At 42.0% G+C, this 23,439-nt stretch overlaps 1 protein-coding gene across 2 annotated transcripts in view; it reads left to right on the top strand.

Annotated features, from left to right (window-relative positions):
- The first annotated feature begins 11,045 nt into the window (after window positions 1–11,045).
- Window positions 11,046–23,439, top strand: part of parvg (parvin, gamma) — a 33,138-nt gene continuing 20,744 nt past the window's right edge. Inside the window, exons 1-5 of one of the 2 annotated variants that reach the window (XM_048548328.2) lie at window positions 11,046–11,412; window positions 15,349–15,439; window positions 18,439–18,503; window positions 20,896–20,998; window positions 21,876–22,019. In XM_048548328.2, coding sequence (XP_048404285.1) covers window positions 15,364–15,439; window positions 18,439–18,503; window positions 20,896–20,998; window positions 21,876–22,019 — 388 coding nt within the window. In that variant the 5' untranslated portion in view covers window positions 11,046–11,412; window positions 15,349–15,363. Of the gene's footprint in view, window positions 11,413–12,510; window positions 12,558–15,348; window positions 15,440–18,438; window positions 18,504–20,895; window positions 20,999–21,875; window positions 22,020–23,439 lie in introns of those variants that run through there. The other variant, XM_059652358.1, reaches the window with a different exon arrangement.

Genomic DNA, 23,439 nt, shown 5'->3' on the forward strand with positions numbered 1-23,439 from the left:
CGACCTTTGCATTAGGGTTCCTTTGTCATGTACTGCTGACTACTTAGAATGCCATTAATCGGGATAAATGGGAAATTTTAACAAACAAGCGGGTCCACTACCACTACCACTAATGGTGGGATCAAACAGAGGTTGTAGAGAGGTCTTGCGCTGCTGAACATTGCATTAAGTGTTTTCATAGTGTACTTAAATGAATAGGAAACAAGACTTATAAAATGTTGCTGGCTTGGCCCTAGCTTCCCCTAATTAAAGTTCTCAGTTCCTGAATTGAGTTTGATTTTGAAGGTCAGGCATTTGCAGTGGATTCACTTTAACATATCCACTCTGAAGAACCTGCATTGGAATTCATGCTCTGATGAGTCATCTGGAGTCAAAACCATTTGATTATAAAATTAGAGAGATATGCTTCACGCATCTAGGATATTGAAACCATATCTGCAGTGTTCTTTACATTGGTCTTAGTTAAGGAAGGACATAAGTGCATTGGAAGTAACTCAGAAAATTCAGTCAATTAATATCTAGAAAGGGCAGGTTATCTTATCAGAGAAGATTGGACTAGGCTTATCTGCCAGAGTTTCAAAGAGTAAGAGACAATTTGATCAAACCATATAAAATCTTGAGGGTCTTGAAAGGATGAATGTGGAACTAGAGGTAACTGTTTAATAGAGGGTCACCTATTAAAGGTAGAAATTAGAAGAATTTTTTTTCCCTCAGAGGATTGAGAGACTTTGTAAATTTTCTTTAAATAGTACAACTAGAGTCTTTGAACATTTTAAAGGTAGGGATAGATAGATGTTAGATTGATGAGGAAGTGACATATTGGCAGAGGTAGGAGAAAATATCAGACATTATCTTTTTGAATAGCAGATTTAGTCATGTGTTTGACTAACATGCAGTTAGACTCATAGAACCCACACAGTGTGGAAACAGGCCCTTTGGCCCAAAAAGTCCTTATCAACCCTTGGAATATCCCACCTAGACTCATCCCCCTACAACCAACATAAGCTACACATCCCTAAACACTACGGGCAATCTAGCATGGCCAATCCACCTAACCAGCACATCTTTCAACTGTGGGAGGAAACCCATGCAGACATGGAGAGAACAAGCAAATTCCACACAAACAGTTGCCCGAGGGTGGAATTGAAACTGGGTCCTTGGTGCTGTGAGCAGCAGTGCTAACCACTGAGCCACCGTACCATCTCAAAGATCGTCAATATAATCCCTACTGTGTTGAAACAGGCCCTTCGGCACAACAAGTCCACACCAACCTTTAGAGCATCCCACCCAGGCCTATCACCCTAATCTACACATCCCTGAACACTCTGGGCAATTTAGCATGGCCAATTCACCTAGCCTGCACATCTTTGGACTGGGAGGAAACCGGAGCATTCCCACATGGACACAGGGAGAATGTCTGTCTGGAGTTTGCACAGTCACCTGAGGATGTAGTCGAACCCACTGGTGCTGTTAGGCAGCAGTGCTAACTACTGAGCCACTGTGTGCCACCTTGCCACCCTAAATGTTATTTAATATTTGCTTAAAGTTGTATTATTGCACGTTGCATTTTCAAGAAATAAGTTGTGTGTAATACCAAAGTCTGCTTTATTTCTCATTCCTAGTTGCCTTGAGAAATGATGGCAGATGTATTAATTAGACTTATGACACAGAGTCAGCTGAACGAAATCAGCCTTTCTACCTCTGTATTTACAACATAAAATTAAAACAGTAGGAAATCCCCAATAGTTACTCCAGTGGTTCCTAACCAGACTTTTTGAATAATTACTTCCAGACATCAATTTTCTACCTTAAACAAATGACTTAACAATTTATCAAATATGCTAAACTTTACCAGAGAGAAAAAATAAACAGCAAAGTAATCTAATTCATATATATGTTTTAAACATGAACCATTTGATTTTAGCTCCATACGTACAAAAGAAATACTGATAAACCACACATAGTTAAAGGATAAAGAAAGGTAACAAGACTGGCCACATTTCGTAAATAGTTTTCATGATGTGCTGTTTCACACATGGACTTGGTGGCTTTTCTGGAAACATTGATCATGACCACCTTTCCAGTTCATTCAGATACAGATAGTAATTCTTCTAAGTCTGCTTTTTACACTCTGGGCTTCCAAAATCTAGCAATAGAGGTTAGACAGGAAGCTTTCAAAATCTTCATGCTATGTCATCAGCGGTCAAACTCATTTCCCCAGAAAGTACAGTTTAAAATGAACAACTTCAACTCTGGTCCTGCCCTGATAGACTAAACGTCTTTTTCAGAGGTCTCAAATACATCATTTAATATCTGCCATCTGCTTAAATATAGAGTCTCTTCCAGACTTGCTGGAACCAGTTCCCAGATACTGACCTTGGTAGTAGCAAGCTCCTATCTGTTTAAACACCGTGCTCTTGGTCTGAGATTGAGCAAAAATCCCCATAGTCTAAAATAACGGACAAGATCCGGGACTTTTCTAATGTCTAAAATACTGGATGAAATCCTGACCTCGAGCTGTAACAAGTACGCACACAGCCAGAATGATTTCTGTCTGGGGCTACTCTTCAGCCAGGAAGCCCAATGTGCACCTCCACTCGGAGCAATTGACTAGAGCTAATATGCTCTGCTGAAACTAACTTTTGTATGTTGGGCTACCTGACACAGACACTCAACTTCAAACAATATTCATTCACAGAGATATTGGACATCTAACTTCGATCAAAACACAATCACACATACTCTTAACTATCGGGAGGCTGATTGACTTCAAAGAGAACACCGGTAGGACAATAACAAGTGCAGGTTTGGCACAAAGATAAGAGGCCAACAATTAGTATAATTGCAGACTCTGATCTCAGTGAAGGAGTGATCCCCACAGCTAGATCCAGAAGAGGCATCCCACCATTCTGAGAACGATCCCCACGAGGCATCAAAAAGAACCCCAAGAGCTATCTGCACAGCGATCCCCACAAGAGGGATCCTGACAGCAATTATGAAACCTACCGACACAGGCCTGTTTGTCCCAGGGGAACCAGCAGCAACCAACCACAACCATCAGATCTAAGAACCCACAACCTCTGAAAACAACTGACCAGACTGATGCCAGAAGGTGTGAGGCTGGATGAACACAGCAGGCCAAGCAGCATCTCAGGAGCACAAAAGCTGACGTTTCAGGCCTAGACCCTTCATCAGAGAGGGGGATGGGGGGAGGGAACTGGAATAAATAGGGAGAGAGGGGGAGGCGGACCGAAGATGGAGAGTAAAGAAGATAGGTGGAGAGAGTGTAGGTGGGGAGGTAGGGAGGGGATAGGTCAGTCCAGGGAAGACGGACAGGTCAAGGAGGTGGGATGAGGTTAATAGGTAGATGGGGGTGCGGCTTGGGGTGGGAGGAAGGGATGGGTGAGAGGAAGAACCGGTTAGGGAGGCAGAGACAGGTTGGACTGGTTTTGGGATGCAGTGGGTGGGGGGGAAGAGCTGGGCTGGTTGTGTGGTGCGGGGGGGGGGGGGGGGGACGAACTGGGCTGGTTGAGGGATGCAGTAGGGGAAGGGGAGATTTTGAAACTGGTGAAGTCCACATTGATACCATATGGCTGCAGGGTTCCCAGGCGGAATATGAGTTGCTGTTCCTGCAACCTTCGGGTGGCATCATTGTGGCAGTGCAGGAGGCCCATGATGGACATGTCATCAAGAGAATGGGAGGGGGAGTGGAAATGGTTTGCGACTGGGAGGTGCAGTTGTTTTTTGCGAACTGAGCGGAGGTGTTCTGCAAAGCGGTCCCCAAGCCTCCGCTTGGTTTCCCCAATGTAGAGGAAGCCGCACCGGGTACAGTGGATGCAGTATACCACATTGGCAGATGTGCAGGTGAACCTCTGCTTGATGTGGAATGTCATCTTGGGGCCTGGGATGGGGGTGAGGGAGGAGGTGTGGGGACAAGTGTAGCATTTCCTGCGGTTGCAGGGGAAGGTGCCGGGTGTGGTGGGGTTGGAGGGCAGTGTGGAGCGAACAAGGGAGTCACGGAGAGAGTGGTCTCTCCGGAAAGCAGACAGGGGAGGGGATGGAAAAATGTCTTGGGTGGTGGGGTCGGATTGTAAATGGCGGAAGTGTCGGAGGATAATGCGTTGTATCCGGAGGTTGGTAGGGTGGTGTGTGAGAACGAGGGGGATCCTCTTGGGGCGGTTGTGGCGGGGGCGGGGTGTGAGGGATGTGTCGCGGGAAATGCGGGAGACGCGGTCAAGGGCGTTCTCGATCACCGTGGGGGGAAAGTTGCGGTCCTTGAAGAACTTGGACATCTGGGATGTGCGGGAGTGGAATGTCTTGTCGTGGGAGCAGATGCGGCGGAGGCGGAGGAATTGGGAATAGGGGATGGAATTTTTGCAGGAGGGTGGGTGGGAGGAGGTGTATTCTAGGTAGCTGTGGGAGTCGGTGGGCTTGAAATGGACATCAGTTACAAGCTGGTTGCCTGAGATGGAGACTGAGAGGTCCAGGAAGGTGAGGGATGTGCTGGAGATGGCCCAGGTGAACTGAAGGTTGGGGTGGAAGGTGTTGGTGAAGTGGATGAACTGTTCGAGCTCCTCTGGGGAGCAAGAGGCGGCGCCGATACAGTCATCAATGTACCGGAGGAAGAGGTGGGGTTTGGGGCCTGTGTAGGTGCGGAAGAGGGACTGTTCCACGTAACCTACAAAGAGGCAGGCATAGCTGGGGCCCATGCGGGTGCCCATGGCCACCCCCTTAGTCTGTAGGAAGTGGGAGCCCTCCGCTCCCTCCGCTCCAACCCCAACCTCACCATCAAACCCGCAGACAAGGGTGGCGCAGTGGTAGTATGGCACACTGACCTCTACATCGCCGAGGCCAGACGCCAACTCTCCGACACCACCTCCTACCGCCTCCTCGATCATGACCCCACACCCGAGCACCAAACCATCATCTCCAACACCATTCACGACCTCATCACCTCAGGGGACCTCCCACCCACAGCCTCCAACCTCATTGTTCCCCAACCCCGCACGGCCCGTTTCTATCTCCTTCCCAAAATCCACAAACCTGCCTGCCCTGGTCGACCCATCGTCTCAGCCTGCTCCTGCCCCACCGAACTCATCTCCACCTATCTGGACTCCATTTTCTCCCCTTTGGTCCAGGAACTCCCCACCTACGTCCGTGACACCACCCACGCCCTCCACCTCCTCCAGGACTTCCAATTCCCTGGCCCCCAACACCTCATATTCACCATGGACGTCCAGTCCCTGTACACCTGCATTCCGCATGCAGATGGCCTCAAGGCCCTCCGCTTCTTCCTGTCCCGCAGGCCCGACCAGTCCCCCTCCACCGACACTCTCATCCGCCTAGCTGAACTCGTCCTCACACTCAACAACTTCTCTTTTGACTCCTCCCACTTCCTACAGACTAAGGGGGTGGCCATGGGCACCCGCATGGGCCCCAGCTATGCCTGCCTCTTTGTAGGTTACGTGGAACAGTCCCTCTTCCGCACCTACACAGGCCCCAAACCCCACCTCTTCCTCCGGTACATTGATGACTGTATCGGCGCCGCCTCTTGCTCCCCAGAGGAGCTCGAACAGTTCATCCACTTCACCAACACCTTCCACCCCAACCTTCAGTTCACCTGGGCCATCTCCAGCACATCCCTCACCTTCCTGGACCTCTCAGTCTCCATCTCAGGCAACCAGCTTGTAACTGATGTCCATTTCAAGCCCACCGACTCCCACAGCTACCTAGAATACACCTCCTCCCACCCACCCTCCTGCAAAAATTCCATCCCCTATTCCCAATTCCTCCGCCTCCGCCGCATCTGCTCCCACGACAAGACATTCCACTCCCGCACATCCCAGATGTCCAAGTTCTTCAAGGACCGCAACTTTCCCCCCACGGTGATCGAGAACGCCCTTGACCGCGTCTCCCGCATTTCCCGCGACACATCCCTCACACCCCGCCCCCGCCACAACCGCCCCAAGAGGATCCCCCTCGTTCTCACACACCACCCTACCAACCTCCGGATACAACGCATTATCCTCCGACACTTCCGCCATTTACAATCCGACCCCACCACCCAAGACATTTTTCCATCCCCTCCCCTGTCTGCTTTCCGGAGAGACCACTCTCTCCGTGACTCCCTTGTTCGCTCCACACTGCCCTCCAACCCCACCACACCCGGCACCTTCCCCTGCAACCGCAGGAAATGCTACACTTGTCCCCACACCTCCTCCCTCACCCCCATCCCAGGCCCCAAGATGACATTCCACATCAAGCAGAGGTTCACCTGCACATCTGCCAATGTGGTATACTGCATCCACTGTACCCGGTGCGGCTTCCTCTACATTGGGGAAACCAAGCGGAGGCTTGGGGACCGCTTTGCAGAACACCTCCGCTCAGTTCGCAAAAAACAACTGCACCTCCCAGTCGCAAACCATTTCCACTCCCCCTCCCATTCTCTTGATGACATGTCCATCATGGGCCTCCTGCACTGCCACAATGATGCCACCCGAAGGTTGCAGGAACAGCAACTCATATTCCGCCTGGGAACCCTGCAGCCATATGGTATCAATGTGGACTTCACCAGTTTCAAAATCTCCCCTTCCCCTACTGCATCCCTCAACCAGCCCAGTTCGTCCCCTCCCCCCACTGCACCACACAACCAGCCCAGCTCTTCCCCCCCACCCACTGCATCCCAAAACCAGTCCAACCTGTCTCTGCCTCCCTAACCGGTTCTTCCTCTCACCCATCCCTTCCTCCCACCCCAAGCCGCACCCCCCGCTACCTACTAACCTCATCCCACCTCCTTGACCTGTCCGTCTTCCCTGGACTGACCTATCCCCTCCATACCTCCCCACCTACACTCTCTCCACCTATCTTCTTTACTCTCCATCTTCGGTCCGCCTCCCCCTCTCTCCCTATTTATTCCAGTTCCCTCCCCCCATCGCCCTCTCTGATGAAGGGTCTAGGCCCGAAACGTCAGCTTTTGTGCTCCTGAGATGCTGCTTGGCCTGCTGTGTTCATCCAGCCTCACATTTTATTATCTTGGAATCTCCAGCATCTGCAGTTCCCATTATCTCTGATGCCAGAAGGTCTCAGACACGTCCTGAGGTGAGAAGCGGCCTGCCACAAAGTAAAGAAACCCAAGTATTCACTCGATAAATCCACTGTACGTTCTACTGCAGCAGCAGACTCAAACCAGACTGAAGGCTGACACCATGTAAAGTCATCTTCAAGACACCCGGTACGGCAAGCGGAAAAGCCAGCTGTACTTTAAAATCGCATTTCTCCCCAGTGGTGAGTTTAAACTCCTGTCACCCCAAAGTTTCCAACCTAGCTAGCAGGGAGGGGAAGATGATTAAAGTTTCTGTGATTAAAGCAGCTGTTTACCTTCTAATACTTCTTCATCTGTGTTTAATTTAGTAGTGTATTTAATTACTATTCTCTATGGTTGATTGTGTCAATTTCACTGTTTACTAAATCTGCCTTTATTTCTTGTATTACACTAACCTTTTGTATTTAATAAATGCAGAGATTCTTTTGCCCTGAAACATCTGTCTCATGCCTTCTTCGTTTTCACATTGCTAAATAAGTCCATTGTCAGTACCAGGGATCTAGGGGTCATTTGAGCCACCTAAAAATCAGCAAATTACTGATCGCAGACAAGAGCCCTACAGTTCACTGTTACCTGGAGTAACTCTGAATCAAGAATGAACCTGCAATTAACCTCCAGGCCAACTATCACAAATAGACGAAGCTTGTTTAGTCTGTTCATTTCCATTTACAGCAAGCTGTTTCATAAAGTCCACAAGCTGACAATTCCCCATTATCAGCTCCAAACCAAAACTGATAAAAGAATAAAGACAAAGATGGTGAAAAAAATCAGTGAGGATTCTAACAAAACTGTTTTGGTCCTTTTTACAATGGTTCTGTGAAATTGCAGAATTCTGACGACACAATGAAGGAACTGTTCAGCGAGAATGGTTTATGGTTCGGGAGCAGTTTGAGGTGTGATTGCTGCAACATTATCACCTAGAAGGCAAAAAAGGTAGAACAAGAAGAAGTTCTGTTTAAATAAGTGATGGGTAGCTGGAGCGCAGTTGGTAAATATTGTATACTGCAGGCTGAATGCATGAGTAATGGAAGTATCAGCAGTGAGTACATGTATTCTTGATGGGGTCACTGGAAAGGTTTACTGAGCTTAATTGTAGCTGCATCTTTCAGGTACAGTGCTTTATTTAACAATCCTGACTCAAGATCCAAAGATGGTTTTGAGGGACCATTGTTACAGAATAACTAGATTTTGTCCTGCTTTTGTACCTACGGTAGTTTTCACTTCTCCACAGTGGTGACCTCCAAGAAGTTGATTAGACATAAACTAATAGTAGTGTCTTTGAAATTGGCTGAACGACGTGTTCAGGATAGTTTTTTTACCCATATATATGGAGTGGAGCACTGAACAGCCCCATTCTCAACTAAATGAAAATAAAACTATTTTTAAACCACACTTTATTAAAACAAAAGATGTTTGGCAAGTGACTCCTGCAATAATGTCCTGTAGCTGTGATGATTGCCATCTGATAAAGACACCCTTTTTTATGTTCTGATTCTAGCCATTGGAAGGTATTGTCATTGTATATTTGGAAAACATCCAAAGAAATTCATTGATATTTTGCAAATTAAAAATGAATTATGCTTATACTGAAGGTTGAAATAAGAATTTTAATTTAACTTTAAGCTAAGTTACAAATAACTCCAAAGGGGTGAGCACATTGGAGGTTTTGTTACATAAGTGATTGTAAAAGCACCAATTATGCAGTTTGGAATTTGTATTAAATATTTCAACAAGTGGCCGCTTTGGTCTTGTTTCATTATTTACTTCTGAACTGGCACATTTAAAGGTGGATATTTGCTGCACTGTTTAAAAGTTGAAAAAAAAAGTGTGTGGGGTTTGAGGAAGTTGAACATGGTTTGAATATGCACCATGTGCCCTATTGTGTCATTGGGAGATCTGAAAGGAGTTAATAATATGTCAATAACTTTGCTGTAAAATGAAATTATCGTGTAACTTGATTCAGTTAACAGAGAGGAAATGTGACTATACCACCAGAGACTGTTTATAGAACTGGCTGTAAGGTCAGGCTTTTCGCAACTGTATAAAGAGGAAGAATGTAAAGACTGAAATATCCTGATGGTGCAGCTCTATTTTAACATTTCTGTCACAAGTTGATCTGTGCATCTCAAAGTGAGGGATGTCCCTTCTGTATGTTTGTACCTGTTTTCCACAAATTTAGGCCCTTGAGGCATCACAATTAGACATGGATTAAATCTCATTTAATATGGCTCCTCCTTGAATACATGTGCCCTCTGACCCTGAGGTCTTTCAGTTTACTTTTTGTTTTTGACATTTCCTCATTACCCATTTTTAATTCTCCAGTCTGGTTCTCTAAAGGACCAATGTTTACTTTAGTTACTTTCTTTTTTATATCCTTACAGTGGCTCTCACTGTTTTCTTAGAATCGTAGAATCCCTGCAGTGTGGAAGCAGGCCATTCAGCCTATCAAGTCCTTAGTGACCCTCTGAAGAGTATCCCACACAGACCCACCCCTTTACCCTGTACTTGTAATATTGCCTCTCCCATGGCTAATCCACGTATCCTGCACATCCTTGGACAGTATGGGCAATTCTGCATGGCCAATCCACCTAACCTGCACATCTTTGGACTTCACTTTTGTCGTGTTTGTCACGTTTTGTATACTTTCCCTTTTTTTTCAGCAATCTTTGCTGGCCTCTAAATTGTTCCCAATTTTTAGCTACCCACTAATTGTCACAACATGTTCTTCTTTTCATCCAATTTCATAATACATTTAACTTTCTTAATTAACCATGTTCGTCTTTCTCATAGAAACATTCTTTTATAATGAAATAATTCTTGAGAGTTGTGAAAAAGGCCCTTACTGTCTACCGCTGTTTGTTCATTTAACTTTTTAAGCTGTTTTCAGTATCTATTTCAAATTCCATCTTTATATCCTTGTAATCATTTTTATTTAAGCTAAGACCTAAGTTTCTCACCTCAAACTGGATATGATATTTTATCATGATATGATCAATTTTATGGAAGTCCTTTTGCTCTGGGATTATGAACAAATCCTGTCTCATCAAACATTACAAAATCTAAAATAGCCTGTTGTCTGGTTGTTTCCACAATTATGTTGTTCTAAGAAAATGAGACAACTGTCCTCTATGAGCTCATCCTCTAGACTATGTTTGTCAATTTGTATCATACAATCTGCATAAAGATTAGAGTCACCAACATTTACTGTAATAACTTTCTTACAAGCTTGTATGTGTGGGTATAGAAATTTTGGCCCCGTATAGTTTGGCTTGTGATCATTTGTTGCAGCATACTACAAGGAGTTTAATTATGGAATTCAGTTCCATATTATTTTTGAGTTGGAATGTTTGATGTTGGCACCAAATGTGAAAGTGAAACTTTTCCTCCCAACATCTTGTTAATCTGCTATTTCTACATATCCCCAAAAAGAACCAAATATTATTGATCAATTTAGCATATAAAAAAGTCAGGATTATGAGAACAATCCAAAAAACTGTGGGGCCACCATATCCATTTGAACTATCTTCCATAATTGTTAAGCGTCTTAGAGGAATTGTAGTGTGTATAATTGTTTTAAATGAATAGGTACATAGAAATAAACTGTGGCTAAGTTCAACATATTAGGAGCTTATTCTCACAGGGTTTGCAGTGAATTATGTACAACTGAACGCACCTAAACTTTAAATTGTTTCCCCCACATTATTAGTGAATGAAACTCAAACATCATTGTGTTAGGATTATGTCAAAAAAATTATTCAGCTAGTGTAGGTTATCCAGGTATTTAGGTCAGTCTTGTGATACTACTTTGTCTTCCTTTCTATTATATTGTAGCTGCTTGTTTCAATTTTCTTTCTGTTGCAATGGTTAATTGAGGGGGTGGCTCATGTCATATCTGCTAAGAAATCATTTCCGTTACTGAGCGTTGCAGATATCCATATGATTTCCAGTTAAAACCACAAAGGGCGAGGAGGAAGTCACCATCAAGTCAGAAAAATAACTGCTTCGCTAATACATTTGAATTTTCTTTTTTGTATTTTGTAGGACCTGAGTTGAGCCGACATAAATTCACTTCTGAAATACAGGAATCTAACATTAGTAAAGTTAATTATCTCATTGGCACGAAGTGTAGTCTCCAGCATGTACATGTGGTTGCTGCTGATAAACAAACTGTTTAGTCTTCCACAGTAACAGTTGGAAATATGAAGTGAAGGATATGCCTGATAATTTCCCACTTGGCTGACTTCCAGGAAAACGGTGATCTTTTTGGGGAAAAAGAATAATTTACGACTTAAAATTTTAGACTAAGCAAGGTAAGTTTTAGAGATGCTGCATACGTTCATTTGGCAACATCATGCTAAAAAATTATGCAAAAGATGCTATTTTCAGGCCACAAGTTGCGAAGTATCCTCAAATTTCTTATCTTTCTTTATGCATTTCCTTTCATGTACAAACATTATTTTAAAATACATTTATGTTAAGTGCCCTCTTCTGTAGATTGTAGCTGAGTCTTGTAGAGTCTGTTGCAATATCAACAATACAAGTGTGTTGAAATTAATTTTCCAGTCCGTATTTATATGTCTTTGAGAATTGACTATACATTGTAATTAACGCACATTTACTTTTAAGTAATAACTATATCAGTAGATGTTGATACAGGCTGAAATTTGGAAAGGAAGGAATGTACAGACAGATTTAGAAATAAAAGCTTGACTTTTTTCCCTGTACATATGACTATTTTCCGAAAAGGAAATACTTTTTGCGTTAAAATTTTGTAAATATTTTTAGTTTCTCAGTTTAGTGGAAAGGAGAATGGTTAACATTACTTGATGTGTGTTCAGTGAGAAGAGGCACAAAGATCCAAGCCTATACAACTTAGGAGGAGAAGTAAGCCATTCTGTCCATCGAACCCATTCTGCTGTTCAGTGAGATCATGTCTGATCTGATAATCCTCAACTCCACTTTACTGTTTTTTTCCATTAGCTTGAGTCCCTTATTGATTTAAAAACCTGTCACTCTCAACTTTGTCTATACTTAACAAAATAGCATTCAATGGCCATCTGTGGTGAAGAATTCCACACATTCAGTACCCAGTGAGAGAAGAGATTCCTCCTCATTTCTGTCTTAAATGGATGACCATTATTCTGAGATTATACCCTTTGGTCCTAGACTCTGCCACAAGGGGGAATCAGTTTATCTGCACTCACACTGTCAAATGCCCTATGAATCACATAAAAACTGAAAGAATTGTGGGTGCTGTAAATCAGGAACAGAAACACAAATTGCTTGAAAAGCTCAGCTGGTCTGCAGCATCTGTGAAGAAAAGATCAGAGTTAATGTTTTAGGTCCGGTCCTTCCTCAGAACTGACTGGTGAAATCAGATTTTTTTTTTCTTCACAGATGCTGCCAGACCAACTCAGCTTTTCCAGCAACTTCTCTTTTTGCCCCTATGAATCTTGTATGTTTGAATAAGGTTGCCTCTCATTCTTTTATGTTTCAATGAGTGCTAGCCTAATCTACAAAACCTCCCCTCATTAGCTAGCCCTTCAGTAGGTTGGCTGGACTACATCCAGTACTGCTATATCTTTACTTAGAGAAGGGGCTCAAAAAAACCCACAGTATTCCATCAGTAGTCTGACTAGTGCTTTGTATAGTTTTAGCAAAATCTCTGTAGCATTAAGCTCTATTTCCTTTGAAAAAAGGACCAAAACTCCATTTGCCTACCATCTTACCCACCAAACTTGGAGGCAAGCTTGTTATGATTCATTCAGTGAAGGAATTTTGAAGAAGTATGCAGTTGGTAAAATCAGCGAAACCTGAAAGAAAACATTTACTCTTTGAAAAAAAAACCCCATGAAGGCTGGTATCCCGTCATCAAGTCACTCTTTCCTTACATGTGCATACTGCATGACACTGACCCAGCGAGTGAGTGGAATCCTTGATGCTCCTATTTATATTTGTCAGTTGGGACTCCCTGATTGGACAAGGCTAACAGCCCCAATCAGGGAACTCGTATTCCATGAGGTCTCTGGCTAATCACTACAACTTCCATCTGTATGTTGTTTAACTGCCCTGAATGTGCTCTGCTCCCTTTTTGTTGGAAGCTGTTGTATTTATTTTGAAAGTATTGCTTCCTCAGGCCACCATAGTTCAACTACTTCTTTCCATATCAACAAAATAATTTATAAAATGCAGCAATTGAAAACTCTTCACTGTGTTTTCTTTCAATCATTGAAGTCTTTGACCATGACTTTTATTTGTTACCCATTATGTGCCAGTAAAATTGGATTTAAAAATTGACTACTGAGAGATGCATGGACAATAACTCCCCAGCTGATTTTTTTCTCCTATCTGCAGCAAGGTTCCTCATTTCTACTGTTTTCCTTTTATAGTTCTTATGACTGAGATTTGTAACAACTTGGGACTTGAACGTCCAACTCAACACTTACTAGGGCAGTATGTTTATATTCCAAAACACATCAATGATAATCTCAATTTACATGTCACCATTAATTTTAAAAAATCTCTTTTTACAAAAGCATATTTAGAATGAAACAGATGTTACATGAAAAGTTATGATGGAAGACACTACCAAAGCTTGGACAGAGCTGGTTTTAATGAGGGCTTTAAGGAGGGAAAGAGAGGTGCAGATGTTATGGTTTAAGGAGAAAATGTCTGGCTGTTGAGCTGACATTGCTGAAGACACAGCTGTCAATATTGGAGTGAAGGAATGGTAAGATACATAGACAGGCTAAAGTCTGTGATTTCTGTAGGGAGGGTTTTAGAATTGGAGGGCCAGGGAGAGGAATAAAAGATCAGTAAGAACATGAGTGATGTTTGAATTTTGTGCTGGGTAGCAAAGTTGTGAGTGAACCGAATCTGCAAGGAGAATTTAGTGTTGCTAGGGTCACACGGGAATAATTGAGTCTGGAAATGACACGGTATGGATAAATGTTCTGCCAGCAGACATATGAAGGTGAACACTTGTGGAGATGGAAATAAATTATTACTATTGATACATTGTAGAGATACCTAATGACCAAACAAATCTGCAGCAATTTAAGTTGCACCATTAATTCCTTACTGGACTTCATGAAGCAAGTGTTGCATTGAGAGCATGCATTCTTTTCAGTATACTGCAATATTTTACATTACTATAGCTGATCATATTTTCTTGTTCTGCAAAGGAAGGAAATGTAGAATAAGAACTGACCTCTGGTGTGAAATTGACATACCCACAACGCCACCTAAAAATGGATTTGTAGGTGGGGTAGCCCTGAAAGTAAATGGGCTGCTAACCTGTTCCTGCCTTACTGGTTACGAGTAAGGTATCAGGCAGTCCATCTACCATTAGGCCTACTGAGGCCTTTAAGTGGACAATCACCTCCCTCTTAAGGGCCTTGTTCTGCCTGTGTCACAATTGCTTGCTCTATGGGGAAGATGATTAACCCAGCTCCTTACACTGCGCAGGTTAACGATGGGCAGATAGTGAGGGTGGGGGTGGTAACTTTTTAGAGTTCCCTGTGCCCATTGAGCTACTGCCAACTCCCCAAAATGGTACAGGCCTTGTCTCAACCCCTTCGGGACTCCTAGCTGTGTCTGCTCAAAGTGGCACTTATGTCTGCCGTCCATTTTTTTCTTCTTCTGGATTGTCTCCAGTCCCAGCAGTGACCACTATTCTCTTCTGATGTTAGTGGAACTTCAGACCTGCCAGACAATCAGATTGGTTTAACTTGAGACTTCCTGCCTTTGAGGGGCACAAATCCCTTTGTGAGTTTGTTAAGGCCATTCCCAGAATATTATCCCTGCAGGGTAGCTGGGTTCCTGGTCAGTAAGGTGCCCATGGACTTTTGGGAAGGATGTGAGGATGGTAATCACTCTTTTTGTAAGATCCACCCCATGGAGTATTTTCAGCATTTTTGTTTTTGCAAACTATAAACTCATCAACTAAGAAATAGGTTAAGGTGACAGTCAGTCGAAAAAATGTTACCAAATTATTTGAGTAACGTAGTTGTGAAAAGTCCCACAAATGTCAGCTGAATACAATAGGCTGTAGGATTTGTGATAGCTGATGGTGTTATCTGTGTTGAACTAGGTTGCAAATTTGGTATGTTGATGGCTATCTGAGTAAAGCAGGTATTTGGTAATGTCTAATGATTTGAGCTCTATTCATTTCAAAACATTAACCTTGTAGATAATCTTTTATAGAGACATGTTTTGTAGAGATAATTACATGTCTGTATCTACAGGAGAAACAAAGTGAAATGGACTCATCTATTCCTAATCTTGTCACCGCGTATGAAGAATTTAAACCATCACCAGAAATTGACATTGCTCCAGGTTTGTGCTGATATTACTTTTTACAAAAATTATTTTTCTTCTAAATTTTCTCTTGCCATCTCTACACAACATGTCTTCCTGTTGAGAGAGTGGAAGGTTTCAAAACAGTCCAGTGCTATTTCCTGATCATATGGCAGAAAAAACAATTCAAGTAGAAAAGGCTGATGTCCCAACACTGTTCAGGAGTTAAAAAGCATAATAAAGAAGCAAAGGGGAATAATGAGAGACGACTGGCAACCAACATAAAGAAAATCCCAAAGTTTTCTATTTGGACATCAATAGTAGAAGGGTGGTGAAAGGAGGCTTAGTGATTTAAGGACTAAAAAGGGGATCTACGCGTTGAAATTGGAGGCACAGTTGAGTTAGTAAGTGATATAACAAGGTGTAGAACTGAATGAACACAGCAGGCCAAGCAGCATCAGAGGAGCAGGAAAGCTGATGTTTCAGGTCTGGACCCTTCTGGTGCTGCTTGGCCTGCTGTGTTCATCCAGCTCTACACTTTGTCATCTCAGGGTCTCCAGCATCTGCAGTTCCTACTATCTCTGAGTTAGTAAATGTATGTTTTTTACATGTCTTTAACAAGAGGGCAGCATGGTGGCTCACTAGTTAGCACTGCCAATAGTCACAGTGCCAATACCACCCTCAGTGACTATCAGTGTGGAGTTTACACATTCTCCCTGTGTCTGCATGGGTTTTCTCATGATGCTGTGGTTTCCCCTCACATTCCAAAGATGTGTGCAGGTTAGGTGAATTGGCCATGGGAAATTTCCCATAGTGTCCAGTGATGTGTAGGTTAGGTGGACTAGCCATGGAAAGTACAGGATTACAGGGTTAGGATAGAGAGGTAAGTCTGGGTGGGATGCTTTTGGAAAGTTGGTGTAGACTTGTTGGGCCGAATGGCCTGTTTCCACAATGTAGGGATTCTGTTCTATAAGAAAGTAATGGTATCCAGGCAATGTTGAGAGAGGTGGAATCTGTTACTGAAATTGATAAGAAGGAAATGTTGGACAGGCTATTGATTCTTAAAATTGACAGGGCAATGGGACCAGTTGAAATGCATCCAATAACATTGAAGTAAGAGAGGATGAAAATTGTCAGGGCCTTGAGCATTATCTTTTCAACCTCCCTAGACTCAGGGCAGGTGCCAAAGGACTGCATAACAGAAGACACTGTGCTGTAGTTCTACAAAGGTTGTAAGGATATGGCTAGCAATTACAAACCAATCAGTTTAACCTCAGTAAGGAACTTCAGGAAACAATTATCGAGACAGAGTTAGTGGCCACACCTAAAAGAAAAGTGTTTTAGGAAGAGACAGAATAGGGAAAGAGGGAATTGTGTTTGACGAACTTGGAGTTTTTTTGAAGGGATAATGAAAGGGCCCATGATGGAAATTCTGTTGATGTGGTGAATGTGAACTTTGAAACAATATTTGATCCAGTGCCACACAAAACTCTTGTGAAAAATGCTGTTTAGCTCATGAATAAAAGGGACAGTAGCAAAGTGGATACAAGATTGCTGGATAATTGGGAACAAAATAGTGACCAATGGATATTTTTTGGGCTAGAGGTAGGTTGGTACTGGAGATCCCTTGGGGTCAGAATTGGAATCCTTTCTTTTCATGATCTATTATTGAGATTTTGGTGTGCAGGGGCAATGTCAAAGCTTTTGTGTACTATGAAACTAGAAAATGTTTTAAACAGTAAGGAGGTCAATTTAGACTTTGTAAAGGAGATTGACAAGTTGGTGGCGTGGGCAACGGGATGGCAAATGAACTTTAACACGAAGAAATGTTATGTAATGTATTTTGGTGAAGGAACATAGGCAGAAAATGCAAAATTGCTGGTAAAGTATCTGCGGAGTACAGGAGTAGTGGGATCTGAGCATGCACAGATCACCGAAGATGGTAGAACAGGTGGAGAGAGCTGTTGTTAAAGCATACTGTACCTTGAGCTTTATTCGCAGGGGCACCGAAAACAAGAGCAAGGCGGGGTATGATGAGCTTATACTAGTTAGACTTCAGCTGAAGTATTGTGTACAGTTCTGAAAGTCACACTACAGCAAGAATGTGAATGCTTTAGCGAGATTGCAAAGGAATTTTGAGAATGGTTCTCAGGACGAGAAACCTTAGTATGAGGATAGATTGGAGAGGTTAGGGATTGCTCTCCTTGGAGAGAAAAGGCTAAGACAAAATCTAATGAAGGTTTTCAAAATCATTAGAGATCTGGATAAAGCAAACAGTAAATGGAAAAAACTGCTCCTGTTTATAAGATGAGTGACAATGAGTGTGTACAGGTTTAAAATGATTTGCAAATGTGATGTGTGAAAAATGTTTTCACACAACCAAATGGTCAGATTTGGAAAACTGCCTGGAATGAGGTTCAATTGAAACTTTCAAGAAGGCATTGGAAGATTATTTGAACAGCAACACTATGAAAGGGTATGGAGAAAAGGCAGGACAATGACACTAAGTCATGATCTTTGAGGGAGAACCAATGTAGACATCATCCGATGTCCAATACCAATGAGCTGAATGGTCATCTTCTGTCTAGTAGCAATTCTGTGACTCTGTGTCATGCCTTAATATTGTGTATAATCTCTTAAATGTTAATTTTCCTTCCTGCTTTAGTTTCTGCAGATGATGGTATGTATTGTTCCAAAGCTCCCATCTTTAAAAGAGCTTCCAGATAGTCTGCACCCAAGTGTCTGGGGGTTTCACCCGGTGAATTTCCCCGTTGCCCTGTTGTTACAGCCTAGTCAGCTCTAGAAATGGCTGTTTGTAAACTGCAGATTTAGTCCTACATCTGATTATACTGCACATATATGCTGCTAAAGTCAAAGCCCCAAATAACCCCCATCATTAATGCTGACGTTGGCCCTTGCATGTAATGATTTGTCATTTGGAAATAGTTCCTGATTGTATTTACTCAATAGAATATGCTGAGAAGAAATGTTAATTATTGATTTACTGTTGGTTTAGATATCCCTTTTTGTTTTTACAGGTGAAAGAAGAAAATTTATACAGCCAAATTCACTAAAGAATCCTAAATTTGACCAATTAATGACGGTAAAAACATCACCTGCCTTCTGTCGTTATCGTGACCACTCACAGTACAGATTGAGATGAATGTAGAGACCTTTATCTGTCTGAGGAAAAGGTCACATTTCTATTGATTTTACTTCTACATCCCGAGCACTTTGGGATTTAGTGACACTTAATTGTCCACTTGCCCTTTTGAAATCTGTGGTCCATTGTATGTCCGATCATTGAAGTAATGACCAGCTTCAGGATCGTAGTCTTTAGATGTATTTTTAGAAGAACTTCTTGTGGCCATTGTAACTTTAAAAATAAAATGTTAAATTGTTTGAAAAAGCCCCATGTAAGAAGTTAATGTGCAAAATCAAAGCACATGGAATTGATAAAACACCAGCATAGATAGAGAATTGGTTAGCAGACAGAAAAGACAGTAGGAATAAATGTCTCCTTTTTAGAGTGAAAGACAATGATAAGTGAGATACCATAGGGATTAGTACTTGGGCCGAGTTCTTTACAATGTGCATTAATGATTTAGATAAGGGGATGTCCACTTTGCTAACAACAGGGAGTGAGAGTAGTCAGGAGGATGTAAAGGGGCTTCAGAGTGATCTAGACAAGTAGAGTGAGTGGACAAATGCAAGGCATTTGCCTTAAAATGTGGATAAATATGAAGCTGTCCACTTCAAACAGAAAAGAAGAATGGCAGAGTATTATTTAGATGGTGATAGATTGGGTAATGGGAAACCTGGTTATTCTTGTCACTGGAGGCAAGCATGTATGTGTTGCAAGCAGTTAGAAAGATAAATGGTATGTTGGTCTTCATTGCATAAAAAGGCTTCAGTTACAGGAGTAAGGAAATCTTATTGCAGCTGTAGAGAGCCTTTGTGGGGCCACACCCTGGAGTATTGTGTGCAGCTTTGATCTCATTGTGGAGGAAAGTCTATACTTGCCATAGAGGGAGTTCAATGAATGTTCACTAGACTGATTGCTGGGTTAGCAGGTTTGTGCTATGAGGAGAGGTCAACTGGGCTGGTCTTCGCTGGACTTTAGTAGAATAAGAGGGAATCACATTGAAACATGTAAAATTCTGACAGGGATAGACAGACTGGATCGAGGATGATGTTTCTCTTGATCAGAGGGTCCAGAATAAGGGAGTTAGGCTCCCAAGGTATAATGTATCCCATTTCGACTAAGATGAGGAGAAATTTCTTCATTCTTGGAGTGGTGAACCTATGTAATTCTCAATCACATAGAGGCAGGTCGCTGAATATATTCAAGGAATAAACAGATTTCTACATAGATGTCAAAGTATATGGAGAGTGTGTGGGGGTATGGCATTGAGAGACAGGATCAGCTAGGATTATGTTGAATGGTGTAGTGAATTCAATGGGCTGAGTGGCCTACTCCTGTTACTGTTTTCTGTGTTTCTATTTCATTCTGGTTTCTAAGGTTCCAGCCCTCCACACACACACACATCAATGCACTCAATTTCAAATTACCCCATTCCTCTGCTCCTAACCCTAAAGATTTTTATAGTCCAATTAATTTGCGTATCTTTGGGCGTCACTTCACTCTTTTAGTTCATTCCTTATCCATACCTCATGTAATCCCCTTCTCTCCTACAATCTGATTTTCAGCCCATGTGTCCACGTCTCTTTCCTCAGCCTGACATTGGTGGATTTGGGCAGAGTAGATGGAGTGAAACTATTCCCATTGGCAGAATGGTTGAAATGGGAAAGCATCCTACACCGTGAGTGAAATGTACTGCCCGAGACTCCCATTGAGGCAGAAGCCATGGCTTTCAAAAGAGCATTTGATAATAATCTGTAGAGGAAAAGTTTGAGGGGCTACAGGAAAAAAAAACCCAAGAGAGTGGCATCAGGAAAGTTACTCTTGCAAAGAGCTGGCACACATGTGACTGGCTAAATAGCTTCCCTTTGGTTGTATGGTCAATTATTCGATGACTTCCCACTTTGAAGTCTTTTTGTGTTTAAACATATTTATTATTCTTCAACCATCTGGTTGAGATTGACTTGTTGATTGCTACTGTGCTGCAGATTTTGTCTCCAAATTACTAAGAGCATGCACAGCAGGAAAGCTAGGATACTTTCTGGTATGAGGAATTAGAAATGTCAAAATATTTTGGGTATTTTGTATGGACAGGTAGCATAGCATTTACTTTGGAATTACACCTTTTAAAGCAGCTAGTTAACATAGAGAAAGCTTTTTCATTATATATGTTGAATGTGTAATGGAAAATTTGACAACAGGAAATAATGTTTGCAGGTGGGAACTTCATGCAAATGTCAGCTTTTTATTAATTTTTTATTATACCATTTGATATAGTGTATTTTAATTTAAAATGTAGTATGGAATTTATTTGCTTATGAACTGCTGAACCAGCTCTTATGCCCCTTCTCAGTTTCTCATTGACTGGATCAATGCTACACTGAAGCAGGATCATATTGTTGTCCAATCACTGGAGGAAGACCTATATGATGGATTAGTGCTGCACCATCTGCTAGGTAAGCATGTTGAGACCCAGTGTGCTTCATCTGTATGGTATTTTGTTTCTTTGCCACAAACATTGTCTGGTGTAGAGAAAATACATGTGGTCAAATTGGAAACTGACGTTAGAAAATATTTTGGATTACTTTGTGAATCCGCATTTTTAAACAGGGCAACAATTGAGATGAAAGTAAGGTAACATTTGAGGGGTCTTGATCATAATATCGGTTTAATGCAGGGATGCCAAAGGGTCAAATTTAAAGGTGCTGGACTCTAAGATTTCTCTTTAAGTGTGAATAAGTGAAGGATAACTGAGGACAGATTGAACAGGCATGTGTTAAGAAAAGACTCCAGCTCCATATTGTCTATCTTAAAATGTACTTAAAATTGATGAGCACTTCCCAACCTTCAAATCTATTTGGCAATAGCAATTCAGTTGTGGTTCACCTGAGCCCATGCTCACCTAATGGCCAGGTTTGTAGCTGTAAATGTTACAAATTAGCAAGTCAGTCTGAAAACAAGCATGCAAGACTGTAAGGCAAGTGTTTCTTATAGCCATAGAAAGACACAGCAATAGCACGTCTGCAGAAATCCGTACCTTACGGTCCATAATTCAATATACCTGCCTTTATAAAATAACATTTTCTAACTTATCATGAATAGTACATTAGTATTTTGATAATATTATTTCAGTCATTGTATGCATAGACGTGTCTCTCAAACACACAGACACACGCCCACACACACAGACACAAGTGTTCGTGTTAACTCATGTCCTGGTCTGATACGGATGCTTATATAATTCAGGCCTCTTCTCCTTGCCTATATGTATCTGCACTGTCGAGAGTTCAATTTCAGTCAGAAGTTTTTATTTTCCCTCTATCTCTCCTTAAGCACATTTAGGAAATATCAAGCTGGATGTGGAGGAAATTGCATTGTCTGCCAATGCACAGAAACAGAAATTGCGTGTTATATTGGATACCATAAACCAACTTCTACAAATTACAGATGATGACAATCTGAACTGGAGTACTGAATGTAAGTATCCAGTAGCATACAGGTGAACTTTACTTACACTCTAGCTACCTTCTGTTTCATTTTCAAATATTGTGTAGTCAGTTAGCAAACTATGTACCTCAACGCATTAACTGGTTTTAGACTCAGTGCTGAAAAAGCATTCTGAAGCTCTAAAGGATTGAGTTGGATTTTTGAGGGCTAGTGGTCTCAAAGCTGCTGGGTAGAGGACTGGTAAAGAATTGTGTTGAGGAATAAAAACCTGGCAGAAGTGAATGTGAGGGCTGGAGACATGAGGTTGCAAGATAGTTAATGGAGGAGGTGACTGAAAGAGCATGCGGTAAGTCAGCGGAAGGATTAGAGATTGAAATGAGGGTGAAAATGTACTTTGTGACCATTAATGAAAAGTCAGAAGGACACCCGACTTCACTGTCGGTAAATGTATGTGATGTAGGTTTTTGCAACTGCAGATTTCAGTATCTTGTGATTGTGTCCCACATACATATTTCAAAAACATTTTCTGTTTTTATCCCTCCTCTGAATGTCCTTGTTCACTTGAATTTCCCTTTTATTGGAAACAGCATATGGGGTGTTAAAACAAGTCACTGGAGTTTAAGATTAGTCATGGCTAGTTACTTTGTATGTGAGCTTGGCACTTGATGACACAATTGGGCATGTAAATGAGATCCCTTAAAAGGCATTGATGCTAAGAAGCACTTCATGACTTTGTGCTGCGTGTAGGTGTTCTGTTCAGTTTTCTCAGTTGCATTATTTAAGTACAGATGGTCAGACAGCAAGATGTGACCATTCTCTACTGGAAATGACAATTGCATTTCGGTGATTAAGAATTACATGTAAATGATAATTTGTGTATGACCACTATGGAGAGCAACTAACAATTATTTATTATTTCCTTTTTCAGTGTACCTTCAAATAGGTGTGCTATTTGAGAAGCTCTTCAGTCACAGCGTCTAGCTTAGTTTAATTAAATTTTGTTAATGCTTGTTAAGCCTTAAGCTGGAGTAATGTTCTGTATTTTATCTTGGTGCTAAGCAGCAATGAGGCAATGTCTATTTAAGACTCAGACATAGCATTACGAAATATCTTTATTTAAAGAAAAATAAGGAGGCGTGTTATAATTTCACATATCAAGGAGGATAGTTAAATATATGAGAGATAATGGGAACTGCAGATGCTGGAGAATTCCAAGATAATAAAATGTGAGGCTGGATGAACACAGCAGGCCAAGCAGCATCTCAGGAGCACAAAGCTTTTGTGCTCCTGAGATGCTGCTTGGCCTGCTGTGTTCATCCAGCCTCACATTTTATTATCTTAGTTAAATATATGATTTAGTGCTTCAGGTTATGTACTGGTTCTTATCTATTTATTTATATAATGTTGTGTTCATTGTGAGTGTCACCAGAAGGTGAACAGGCACATTTGG

Source organism: Stegostoma tigrinum, chromosome 18 (genome assembly GCF_030684315.1).
Source record: "Stegostoma tigrinum isolate sSteTig4 chromosome 18, sSteTig4.hap1, whole genome shotgun sequence".
NCBI classification, from domain to species: domain Eukaryota; kingdom Metazoa; phylum Chordata; class Chondrichthyes; order Orectolobiformes; family Stegostomatidae; genus Stegostoma; species Stegostoma tigrinum.